Consider the following 13,566-nt stretch of genomic DNA (forward strand, 5'->3'; position numbering starts at 1 on the left):
GACCTAAACTTAAGGCCTAAAAGTAGAAAAAAAACCTTAGAAGAAAACATAGGGCAGAAGCTTTATGATATTGGATTCGGCAATGATTTCTTTGATATGACATCAAGACACAGGCAACAAAAGCAAAAATAGACAAATTGAACTTAATGAGAATTAAAACTTTTGTGCAACAAAGGACACTATGAGCAGATTGAAAGGCAAACCACGGAATGCGAAAACATATTTGCATATCAGGTAACTGATAAGGGGTTAATATCCAAAATATATAGAGAACTCCTACAGAAGAAGAACAACAACAACCTGGAACAACAGAAGAATAACAACTACAGAAGAACAAATAACCAATTCAGAAGTGGGCAAAGGACTTGAATAGACTTTCCTGAAAAGAAATTATACAAATGGTCAATAGGCATATGAAAAGATGCTCAATATCACTAATCACTAGGGAAATGTAAATCAAATCTATAATGAGATACTATCTCATACCCACTGGGAAGGCTACTGTTTAAAAAAAACAACAACAACAACCTGGAAAGTAATAAAAGTTGGCAAGGGTGTGGAGAAATTAGAATCTTGTGTACCATTTGTGGGAGTGTAAAATGGTATAGCTACTATAGAAAGCACTAGGGAGATTCCTCAAAAAATTAAACGTAGAATTATCATATCTTCAATGATGTTGGGAAACTGGACAGCAACTTGCAAAAGAATGAAACTGGAGCACTTTCTTACACCATACACAAAAATAAATTCCAAATGGATTAAAGACCTAAATGTGAGACTTGAAACCATAAAAATTGTAGAAGAGAACACAGGTAGTAACTACTTTGGCATCAGCCATAGCAACTTCTTTCTAGATATGTCTTCTGAGGCAAGGGAAACAAGCAAAAATAACCTATGGGGGCTACATTAAAATAAAAACTTCTGCACAGAGAAGGAAACAATCAACAAAACTAAAAGGCAACTTGCAGAATGGAAGAAGATATTTGCAAATGACATATCTGATAAAGAGTTAGCATCTAAAATACATAAAGAACTTATAAAACTCAACACCCGAAAAACAAATAATCTACTTTAAAAATGGGCAGAAGACATGAATAGGCATCTCTCCAAAGAAGTCAACCCAGATGGCCGACAGATACATGAAAAGATGCTCGACATCACTCATCACCAGTGAAATACGAATCAAAACTGCAATGAGGGGTGCCTGGGTGGCTCAGTGGGTTAAAGCCTCTGCCTTTGGCCCAGGTCATGATCCCAGGGTCCTGGGATCGAGCCCTGCATCAGGCTCTCTGCTCAGCGGGGAGCCTGCTTTCTCCTCTCTCTCTGCCTGCCTCTGCCTATGTGTGATCTCTGTCTGTCAAATACATAAATAAAATCTTTTAAAAAAAATCTTTCTTAAAGAAAAAAAAAAAACTGCAATGAGATATGCTCTCACACCTGTCAGAATGGCTAAAATAAAAAACAAAAAACAACAGGTGTTGGTGAGGATGTGGAGAAAGGGGAACCTCCTTGCACTGTTGGAAGGAGTGTAAACTGCTGCAACCGCTGTGGAAAACAGTATGGAGGCTCCTCAAAAATGTAAAAATAAAACTACCCTATGATTCTTCAATTGCACTAGTGGTATTGACCCAAAGAATACAAAAATACTGGTAATTCAAAGGGGTACAACACTCTGATGTTTATAGCAGCATTATCTACAATAGCCAAAGTATGGAAACAGCCCAAGTGTCCATTGACTGATCAATAGATAAGGAAGGTGTGGTGTATATATACAATGGAATATTACTCAACCATTAAAAAGAATGAAATCTTGTCATTTGCAACAGCATGGTTGAAGCTGAGGGTATAATGCTTAGTGAAATAAGTCAGTCAGAAAAACACAAATACTGTGTGATCTCACTTATATGTGGAATTTAAGAAATAAAACAAATGAGCAAAGGTCGGGGGGAGAGAGAGAGGCAAACCAAGAAACAGACTCTTAACTACAGAGAACAAACTGAGGGTTACGAGAATGGAGGTGGGTAGAAGGATGGGTGAAATAGGTGATGGGGATTAAAGAGTGCACTTGTGATGAGCACCAGATGTTGCATGGAAAGGTTGAATCCCTGTATTGTACACCTGAAACTAATATTACACTGTACATTAACTAATTGAAGTTTAAATAAAAACTTAAAAAGAATAATTACTACATGATCCAGAAATTCCACTTCTGACTATATACTCAAAAGAACTGAAAGCAAGGTCTTGAAGTGATATTTACACACCCATGTTTATAGACATATTATTTGCAACAGCTAAAATGTGGAAGCAACCCAAGTGTTCACTGATAGATGAATAAATAAGTAAATATGGTAAATACATAGAATGGAACATTATTCAGCCTTAAAAAAGAAGGAAATTATTGACATATGTTACAACATGTATGAATAGTGGACATTACAGTAAATAAACTAATCACAAAAGACAAATGTTGTATGATTCCACTTAAATGAGGCACTTGGAGTGGTTAAAATCATAGAGCCAGGGGCACCTGGGTGGCTCAGTGGGTTAAAGCCTCTGCCTTCGGCTCGGGTCATGATTCCAGAGTCCTGGGATCAAGCCCCATATCGGGCTCTCTGCTCAGCAGGGAGCCTGCTTCCCCTTCTCTCTGCCTACTTGTGATCTCTGTCTGACTTGTGATCTCTGTCTGTGAAATAAATAAATAATCTTTAAAAAAAAAATCATAGAGCCAGAAAATAATAGGGTAGTTACCAGGGGCTAGGGGTAGAGAGAAATGAGGAATTTTTGTTTACTAGATATAGAGTTCCAATTTTTCAAGATAACAGAAGTTCTGGAAATGGATAGTCACAGTCACACAACAACATGAATGAACTGCACACTTAAAAATGGTTAATATGATAAATTTTATGTAATATGTATTTTACCACAATAAAAAATTGAAAAAAAAAATGAGAGTAAAGGATTATAACCCACTGAGAAAGATGGGAACCCTGAGTCCATGCTGATAAAAACAAATAAAAGGAAATAAATAAATAACTGGAAAACAGGAAGCACTTGTTTACTTTAGAATGTCAATTGATAAAAGCACAAAGAATGATATAAACAGAAAAATCGCTATTTGGCAACCAATATAGTAATAACTGATCAAGGCAAGAGACTTCAATGAATGTTGAAACTAAGCAGTGCCTGTCTGAGGAGGAATAAAATATTAAATAGTGTCAACATATCTTCCCACAAACTACTCATTAATTAAGAGGAAAATAAATTTACAGTGTAGAAATCTGTCAGACACCACCTTAACCAAGCAAAGTTAACAGAATTGATAATGAGACAAGTCACTTTCATGTTCCTTCTAATGCAAACCTGAGAAGAAAATGAGTTTTATTTTTTTCTCTTCAATTCTTTTACATATTATATTTTTTCGTACATGACTGGATTGGCAAGATCCACAAGTAAAATGTTGAATAGAAATGATAAGAGTAGAACTTTTTCTTGATCTCAAAGGGGAAGCTTTCATTCACCATTCTACCACTGAGTATGAAGATTTCATATATATAAAGAGAACATTTCTTTAAAGTATTTATATATATTACACACACACACACAATTGGATTAAACATGTTTCCTAGGATGAATCTGCCAAGAGGTTTTAAAAAGAATGGTTGCTGAATTTTAGCAAATGCTATTCCTGTACTGACTGGTATGGTTATGTAATTTTCCTCCTTTATTCTGTTAATGTGACCAATTATAATGATCGATTTTTCAAAAGATAATTTGCATTCCTGGAATAAATCCAACTTGCTAATGATTTAGTATCCTTTTTAGATATTGCTAACATTTTGCTTGGAATTTTTACATCCATGTTCATAAAAGTTACTTTCTTTTTATATTTCGTATTTATATTTTATATTTTTATATCATGTCCTTGATGGTTTTTGCTTTCAAACTATACTTACCAGCCTCAAAAATTAGTCAGGGAGTGCTCCTTTTTTTTTTCTATTACCTGGGAAAGTTTGTATAAGATTGTTATAATTCTTTTTAAATGTTTGGTAGAATTCATTAGTGAAGCTGTCTAGCCCTGGACTATTTGTGAAAAGGATATTTTTGTGGACTCCTCTGGGAAAAGAATGGGAGCCTGAGAATCTTCCCTTGTCCAGGGACTTGTGAGGGATAGGACTGAGACAGAGAGAGCTGGTGGTGTGTGGCATTTTTCTAGAAGGACAGTGTCCTTGGTTCTCACCTCTCTCATTGCACTCTCCCTGAGCAGTGGTCTTTGGGATAGTGGGTCTACGAGCATCAGTTCTCGGGCTACTGATCACTACCTTACCAAAGATCCAGACTCAGGTCTTTCAGAGGAGAAGCCTTGGTGTTAGGCAGAAAGCAATGAGGGGGAAGGCGGAGAGGGACTGGTTCAACCAGACAGAAGTTCTTTGTTTGCTCTGCTTCTTTGTAAATGAGGCAACATTTGGAAACAACAAATATTGGTTCAGAGAGCCAATGCATTCCTGCCCATCCCTTTAGGTCAGCAACCCACCCCTCACCCCCTGCACGTACACACAAGTTCAGCTCTTTCTACAAGAGACCCAATCCCACTGAAATTTAAGAGTTCTATTCGGTTTATGGTGGAAGGTATGGGTCATGACTTGGCTTGGTTTATAACTGGAAGCTCTCTTCATTCTCCCCAGCCCCTCTTATCGCCTTCCTTCCCTTCTTCCCTTCACTGCTCCCTTCTATTTTTGGATAAAGCAAGAGAAGATGAAGATCCAGAAGTAAGCTGTGGTTAGAGAAGGCTGGGACTTAGGAGATTTGAGTTCAGGTCCTAGAGCTCTGTGAAGGAGGAGCTGTCATTTTAGTATAGAGTCCACATCTGAAAAATGAGGAACTGACGTCATCTCTCCAGGTAATTGGTCAAGATCACAAAGGTCTTGCCCCAGAACAGTGCTTGGAACATGGAAGGACAGAAAATGTGATACTTTTGTTCCATCTGAGCATAATAAATTGGTGCATAACTGAGGTTCTGCAGTTGGGGCACTCAGGCTACTTCCAGAAGGACAAGCCCCTCTGCAAACTGAAATGTGGGGTGGTGTGTCTGTGAAGAAATGGCAGGGCTGAGAGGACCCTGTCTGTCCCTTTCAGTGTGAGCCTCGATGAGTCCCTTGGTCTCTGTATGTCCCTGTTTCCTGGGAGAGTCATTGTCGCTGGTGGATGGGTACATGCACTCTGGAACCAGACTGCTTGATTATGCATCTGACTCACTAGTTGATTTTGGACAAGGTATTAACCCCTCACAGCCTCAGTTTCCTCACCTCATCTTTAATAGGGAGTCTCTCACACTGACCAGAAGGTGCTCCCTGTAAGGGGCTCAAGCTTGGCTGTGGGTCTGACCCTGGAGGAACTGCCTCAGGAAAGGCTCACTACCCCTCTGGTATAAGAGTAAGAGCACTAGGGGCCCAGGGGCGAGAATCAAGGTCTCTCTGTCTTCCATGCCCTCCACGGAGCTTCCCTGAGTTTGTGGCTTATTCAACATTGGGCAACTCTCCTTCCTGCTTCTAAGCAGACACTGCAAGCTCTGTGCACAGCCTCAGGAGGCATCAGCTCCACAGGAGGCTTCTCCCAGCCAGGACTTCTCATTTTCTCCTCCTGTCTTTATCCCTGTACCTTAAGGTCTCCCACAGGAAGGGAGGTCACCCCCTAATACACCTTCTGCAGGGGGAAGTAGGAATATGTCCTTCCTGCCATGATTCTGGGTTTTCCATGGCTTACGCAGGAGTGTCCATGAGGGGCAGGGCCAGAGGGAGGGCAAGCAGCAGCTTCTCTTCCTCGTGGTGAGGCAGCCTGGTTAGGCTTGTCTTCCATCCCTACTGTAAACAGAAAGTCCCCGCTGTAGCAATACTTTCTAAAGTGGGGTGTGGGTAACCCCTCATATGTGAGACAATCTACTGAGGTGTGGGAGAATATAGCCTAACTTCCAGTTGTATTTATTCTTAATACAAAAGATTAACAAGTGGACATACATTACTATTTTGTGTGAGGATTGGCACTGTCTCCCATTGGTCTGTAGGCCAGACAGACACAGGTCTTGTAGAGCCTCTGAAGTGTCCTGAGGGAAGATGAGAAACACCCCAAAAGGGCAGGGGTGGGAAAGAGGGTGCTGGATGGTTGTGACTCTCTGACCTGTCCTTTGCTTTTGCCTTTTGTCGTTCCCTCTTTTGTGGTGTTTGTGTGCCCAGGAAATTGGATGTACAGATGATGTGATGTGGTTTAACTCACCAAACCTCATAAAATGCACAAGTGCCTTAAAAAGATTTCTGCAAAGAAACTAGAATTAGAAGATGATTCTGATAACACAAACACAAGTGAACAAAAATAAAATGATGATACTGACATCTTCTAGGCCTGGTATAGATTAATTAGTGTAGCTAGAGCCCCAAACCACAATCACCTGATCAGACTGGGTAAGTAACTTTTCGAGAAACCTAAAATTATCTTGAGGACTTTCTGGAGTATTGACTTTTGTCTACTATCAGGACCCTTGCCCTTTCCCTAAGTGTATTATTTTGCCTTGAGATATTATTCAATGTATACAAGGCAGAATAAACAAAGGAACATTAAAAAAAGAATGTTTTATCTTTGCTTTATTGCTTCATAAATTTCTATTCCTCATATGGTTGAAATGTACACAATATATTAGTTTAAAAAATACACACACAGAATGTATAAGCTCACTATGTTTCCTGATAAGGATGGGCAATCAAAGCCAATTGGAAACCACTTAGCTGGAGGGAGCCAGGGATGACCCAGGCATTGAGACCAGGCTACATCCTCCTCTGGGCCTGTTGCTTTGGGCTGGTGTGTCGATTTGTTCTGAGTCTCTAGACTTTGTCATGTTCCTGGGTAGCATCTGTGGGAGAGAGGTTTGTCTCCCCTGTGACTCTGTCCCTAGGCCGAGGTGTCTGTCAGGCTGCGTGGAGGGAAGGAAGGTTTTCAGTCCAGAAGTTTTAGATCAGTGGGGCATATCAGGGGAGAGCAATGCCTCAGTTAGGAGGGCCTTTGAGAGCCCAGGAGCAGTGTTTCTGGGGACAGCTGGGAAGAAGTGAAGGGTGTGGACTCGACGCCAGCTTTATCTTCTCTGACATCCTCTCTAAGGAAGGTCTTTGCTTGTCATTCCGCATCTCTAGTCTGGATCTAGGGTAGTTCCTTCCCTCTTTTATCCATGGAATGAATGTGTAAGACTGGTGCAGGACCAGCTCTAGTAGCATCCTGAGATTTGGGAGCAGAACCACCCTCCCCAACACGCCCCCCCCCCCCCCAAGCCCCGCTGTGGCCCTGCTCCTGGCACAGAGAGAGCGCACATTAACAAAGGGTTCATTTTTCCTTAATTCCCTTACAATCAGCATTTTTGTGCTGGATTCCATCCGTGGGTCTCTCCGGAGCTCAGGAAATGAGGTGATCAGCCAGGGGAAGGAATGAAGGGGGAGGGATGAGGGGTGATTGGGCAAGCGGGCTGCGCAAACACAGGAGGTCAAAGATTCTGCTTGGCCCGCTGGGCCGGACATAAAGGGGCACTGGACGCGGGGAGGCGGCGCAGAAGCCCACAGGTCTGTGCTCCCTGCTCCTAGACACAGACCCAGGAAGATGAGGCTTGCTGTCCGCACCCTGCTGGCCTGCGCGGTCCTGGGTGAGTGCCGGCTCCGGGAAGGCTCCCAGAGTCGCCAGCTCGGTAGCTTTTTTGCACACTCCACTCAGCCACACAGGCTCTGGGATTCCATCCATGCTTGGGCTGGAAAGCCTAGAGAACTTCCTTTGCTCTTCCCGGCCGCATCCCTGCACCTGGTTGAGAACTGCCTTAGGTTCAGCTCTGTGCCTGCGCTCAGCTGCTTGTCCTGCTAGTGCTTCTGCCCCTTTTCGTGCCCTCCATGCTTCCTTGCTTCCTCTCCTTGCTCTCCTCCTTGTTGTCCAGTAAATCCCTTAGTATTCGAATGCAATAAGAGCACCTCCATCATGGTTTATTAGATCCCTTCTATGAGGTCTCCTGAGTTGTGTCTGAACTGCTAAAAATGGCATTCAGGGCCTCCTGAATCTGACTGCGCCCCCACCCTTGGTGGTCTGATGGCCCGTGGGTGCCCTTGGCACTGAAGATGTCCTGCTAAGAAGCAGGGCCACTGAGGAATTCAAAGCATATTTGAATCCAGGCTTCTTGTGTCCGCACTAGTGAGAAGGCTGGGCCGGGGAGGGTTGGGTGAGGGTGAATGAGGCCATGGGTCCAAGCACCAGTGGAGTGGAGTCTATGCACACATCCGTGCTGCGGGGTCTGTAACTGGAAGCCCTCTGCTACACGCATCACCTCCTGAGATTGTTTGGCGTCCTCTGTTCTTTAACTTCTGCCTCTCCTGGTGCATTCGTTATACCTTTGGAGCTTTGTGTTTCGTTATTTGTCTCTCCTGGAAAAGTTTACCCTTGGGAGTTGGCCCTGCATTACTTGCCTTTGGCCCTGGGGTCCCCTCCCACCCTCAAAGCACCTCACAGGGCTGTGCAAGGTAACTGCAGGACTCAGGACAAACTCCTGCCCATGAGACCTCAGGAAGGGCAGTTTGGGGTGGGGGGGGTGGGGGTAGGGGTGTCTGCCACTGAATCCTGATGCCTCCCATGACTTCTCATGGGCAGAGGTGGGATAAAGGGTGGCTGGGACAGTAATTTCACAGTGGCTCCTCCTTATGCAACCTGGAGAAGTGTTGCCCTCCCCACTTCCTGCTTTGCGCTTTGTGGATATTCATCAGCTTCCCTGAGTCAGCCCTGTGCTCTTCTCCACAGAACGTGGAGATGAAAAAGAGGTCTTTGGGAGCAGTGCAACCACATGATTTTAATAGCTGCAGACACGGCTGGCTTTAGTTTCTCCTAATGGCAGCCCAAAAGACTGATGAAAATTGAGGGAGGGGTCACTGGAAACAGAAAGAGCCACTGAATATGTGGAGTTCTACTTATTCCTGGAACAGAGGATGATAGATGAGATTCAAAGGCAAATTCATTATTTCATCAGTCATTTACCCCTACCTACTGGCCAAGCAGATGGAAAATAACTCAGAATGTCATCTTCTTTTCTTCCCTGGGCAGAGACCAAAGGCTGGAGACCTGGTTTCTAGGCCAGTCTTGGCCACTAACAGGCTGGATGACCTTAGGTAAAGCATCACTCTCTAAGGCCAGTTCCGTCATCTTTAAGAGATGGTAATTCCTACCTTGCTAGCTTCCCCAAGTTGTCATATCGAGCCAATGCCTTCAAGTGGCTGAAAATGCTCTGTCACACTGATGAGGCTTATGTCCCAGGGCAGTCTCATGATGGTGAGATAAGGAGGCAGGGAAAACAGAGAAAAGCAGATTATTGTGGTCTCCAGTTAAGAGCTGATAGTCAAGCCAGCATCCCTCTGGCTAGCATAGGGTGGTAAGCAGGTGACTAGGGGACCATTAGGGTTCCATTCTCTTGTCCCCAGCCTCAGAAGGCAATGGAATCTGTGCGCTGGGGTGTTAATAGGAGGAATGGGAGGAGGACAGGTTGGGAGAGATGGAGACTTCAAGAGCCTTCAGGGGGTGCTCTGTCTCTCCCACTAACACAACCTCTGACCTCTCTCTCCTAGGGCTGTGTCTGGCTGTCTCCCCTGAGAAAACTGTGAGATGGTGCACGGTCTCAAATCACGAGGCCAGTAAGTGTTCCAGTTTCATGGAAAATATGAAAACTGTCCTTGAAAATGGTCCTTTTGTCAGCTGTGTGAAGAAAACCTCCTACCTTGAGTGCATCAAGGCCATTTGGGTAAGCCACTGTTGCCTAAAAGAGAGTGGAATAAAATCCAAACCTTCTCTTCTGACATTTTGGAACAACTCTACTCAGGTGGGAGGCTGGTGTGTGGGACAGTCAACCCCCAGTGCTAATAAAGGCACTTCAGAAAGGGAAATTGGAGTAGATACCTTTAAAGAGTCTTAAAAACAAAATCCAACACATTATGAAAAGCTGACTATTTTGAGGCACCAAGTTCTCTGAATTCAGGGAAAAAAGCAAGAATGTTTACTATCAAAATTACCATATGACATTGTTTTGGAAGTTCGTGGTACATCACGGGGACTAGATGAATGACGCTCATGGAGAAGAGGAACACAGTGCCAACGGCAGATGGTTGCTGATGTCTTTGTTTTTCAGATTTTCCAAAAACACTTCACTCCTTCATTGTTGTCCCTGCACATCTGAATGGGGGTCAGACCCTGTGCTGAGCAATGGGGCTGCAGTGGGGAATTTAAACACATCTGGCCCTTATTCTTGACAAGATAACATTCTAGTGGGGAGAGAAGAAAAATATGCAAACAAATAAATTGTAAATTTCAAAGTGTGTGATGTACGATGAAGAGAAAGAGTACAATGCTCTGACAGAGACTTTCAGAAGAAACTTACTTTGGCCTGCGTGTCAGGCACAACCTCCTTGACAGGGAAGCAGTGAAACTAGGACCCCAAGGATGAGCATGGGTACACCTGCCAGGTGCCACAGGTAGAACACGTCAGGCAGTGAAGAATAGTTTGTGCAAACGGCCCAAGATAGCAGAGCGGGAGTTTCTGAAGTTGCTGTAGGGAAATCGGGGTGAAGGAGTAGAGCAAGTAGGAGACTGGAAGGAGTAATGAGGTGGGAAAGGTAGACTCAGCCAGACGGAGGATGATCGACTGAAGGAATCAGTGATTTGGTAAAAACAACTGGCCTGTGTGTGTTTTTTAGTTGGATCTGTTATGATCATGCTTTAAATGATCACCCTTGAATTGTGACACTTGTTTAGCTCTAGTCCATGCATGCCCCTTTTCATTTTTAAATTGCTGATAATATAAAATGATACTACCCAAGAACCTAACACAGTTTCTCAAAACTTCATCAGTACCAATAGCTTACTTCTAGGGCTGCTGTGTGGTAGCACTGGATTCTATGGGAATGACAACTACGTAGTGTGGTGTAACCCACTGGCCCTACTTACAGTTACCGATGTCTTTCTCCATCCATTCTCAATCTTACAACTTTCTTGCCTTGTATTTTAGTTCTAAGATGTATGAGTATGTGTGAATGACTATATGGTTTTGATTCGTAAAAAGTTTCATAAACATGGCATTACTATATGTTGTCTTCTCCTTGTTTTTCCCTCCTCAATATTATGCTAAGATTCACCCACATTGTTGAATATAGCTATTGTTCATTCATTTTCAGAGCCCACAATAGTCCATTATGTTAGTATAACACAATGTATTTTTTCTTTCCTGGTCATTAGGCATTTGGTTTCTTTCCAGCCTTTGGTTATTCTAATCAGGGCTTGACAAAAATTTTTTTTTAAGATTTTATTTATTTATTTGACAGAGAGAGAGAGATCACTAGTAGGCAGAGAGGCAGGCAGGGAGAGAGGGGGAAGCAGGCTCCCCGCTGAGCAGAGAGCCCTACATGGGGCTTGATCCCGGGACCCTGATATCATGACCTGAGCCGAAGGCAGAGACTTAATGCACTGAGCCACCCAGGCGCCCCGACAAATATTTTTTAACATATCTCCTAGGACACAAGTATTAATAGTTTCTCGTCAATATATATATATGTAGGAGCAGATTTGCTGTACCATGGGATATGTATTTGTCTTCTAAGACAATGCCAAATGTTTGATTTTTTTTTTAAAAAAATGAATTAACATATAGTGTGTTATTAGTTTCAGAGGTAGAGTTCAATGATTCATCACTTGCATATAACACCCAGGGCTCATCACATCACGTGCCCTCCTTAATGTCCATCACCCAGTTACCCAATCTTCCACTCTCCTCCCCTCCAGCAGCCCTCAGTTTGTTTCCTATAGTTAGGAGTCTCTTATGGTTTGTCTTCCTCTCTGATTCCGTACGATTTTATTCTTCTTTCCCTTTCTTTACGATCCTGTATTGTTTCTTAACTTCCACTTATGAGTGAAATCATGTGACAATGGTCTTTCTCTGACTGACTTATTTTGTTTAGCTAATACCCTCTAGTTCCATCCACATCTTTGCAAATGGCAAGATTTCATTTTTATGCCTGGGTAATATTCCATTGTATGTATACACACCACATCTTCTTTATCTATTTATCTGTTGAAGGACATCTCTGCTCTTTCCATATTTTGGCTATTGTGGACATTTCTGCTATAAACATTGAGGTGCAGGTATCCCTTTGGATCACTATGTTTGTATCCTATGGGTAAATAACAAACCTAGTAGTACAATTGTTGGGTCATAGGGTAGCCCTATTTTTAGGTTTTTGAGGAAACTCCATACTGTTTTCCAGAGTGGCTGTACAGCTTGCATTCCTGCCAGCAGTGTTAGACTTTTAAGCCAATTCAATGTGGTTCTTCCTTTTTTTTTTCTTTTTAAATTTACCTATGTAGTTGGTTACCTTCATTTCTTTAAAAATTTTTTTTAATTTAAATTCAATCTAATTGACATACACTGTATTATTAGTTTCAGGGGTAGAATTTAGTGACTCATCAGTTGCATGTAACACCCAGTGCTCATTACATCAAGTGTCCTCCTTGATGCCCATCACCCAGTTACCCTATCCTCCACCCACCACCCCTCCAGCAACACTTAGTTTGTTCCCTATAGTTAAGAGTCTCTTATGGTTTGCCTCCCTCTCTGTTTTCCTCTTACTTTTTCCTTCCCTTCCCCTATGTTCATCTGTTTTGTTTCTTAAATTCCACATATGAGTAATGTAATATGGTATTTGTCTTTCTCTGATTGATATATTATGCTTAGCATAATGCCCTCTAGTTCCAACCATGTCATGGCAAATGGCAAGATTTCATTCTTTCTGATGGCTGAGTATTATTCCATTGTGTGTGTGTGTGTGTGTGTGTGTGTGTGTGTGTGTGTCGATGGACATCCAGGCTCTTTCCTCCTTTTTTTTGGAGTGTAGTTTTGGAGTGACCGTTAATGTGATTATTTCAATTTCTACTCCTACCACCAGCATATGAGTGAAAAATCCATACCATTCTTGGTGAATTTGGTATTTTATCTTTATGAAATTATCTGGCAGTGCTTTTTGACTAAACTCTATTTTTCTATTAATATATTACATCAACTTTCTTTGCTTAGTAGTCTTCTCCTGTGATTTCTTTCTTTCCTTCATTTTCAGTTTTCTGTTGCTCCTGCTTCAACTGCATCTTTTGAAAGCTGTTTGTTGCTGGATTTTATTAATACAGTCTGACAATCAGATTTATTTACTTTACATGAAATCTCATTTATTTTATTATTATTACTGGTAAATTTGGACATAATTCTGCCATATTACTTTTTAATTTTAGTCCGGCCTTCCCTTGTTTTCTGATTTTTCCTCTTCTGATTTTTAAAAATTGGGTTTGCACATGTGTGTGTTCATTTGCATTGTTTTCCCTTTATTCCACTTTCCCACCTACTGGCAATGAATTTAAACACTTTATTTATATTCCTTTTGAGTTCCTTAAATTTTTACTACATACTTTTATCTTACCAATGTATTACAGTAAAATAATCCTGGCCCTCCTTCTCAAACAATAAAATGA

The 13,566-nt window shown here is 42.1% G+C and overlaps 1 protein-coding gene across 1 annotated transcript in view; it reads left to right on the forward strand.

The window, feature by feature from the left end:
• Positions 1-7,535: 7,535 nt before the first annotated feature.
• Positions 7,536-13,566, forward strand: part of LOC116584765 (serotransferrin-like) — a 56,621-nt gene continuing 50,590 nt past the window's right edge. Inside the window, 2 exon segments of the mRNA XM_032333507.1 lie at positions 7,536-7,678; positions 9,630-9,802. Of these exon segments, the coding sequence (XP_032189398.1) occupies positions 7,636-7,678; positions 9,630-9,802 (216 nt within the window). The 5' untranslated portion in view covers positions 7,536-7,635.

Source organism: Mustela erminea, chromosome 1 (genome assembly GCF_009829155.1).
Source record: "Mustela erminea isolate mMusErm1 chromosome 1, mMusErm1.Pri, whole genome shotgun sequence".
NCBI lineage: Eukaryota > Metazoa > Chordata > Mammalia > Carnivora > Mustelidae > Mustela > Mustela erminea.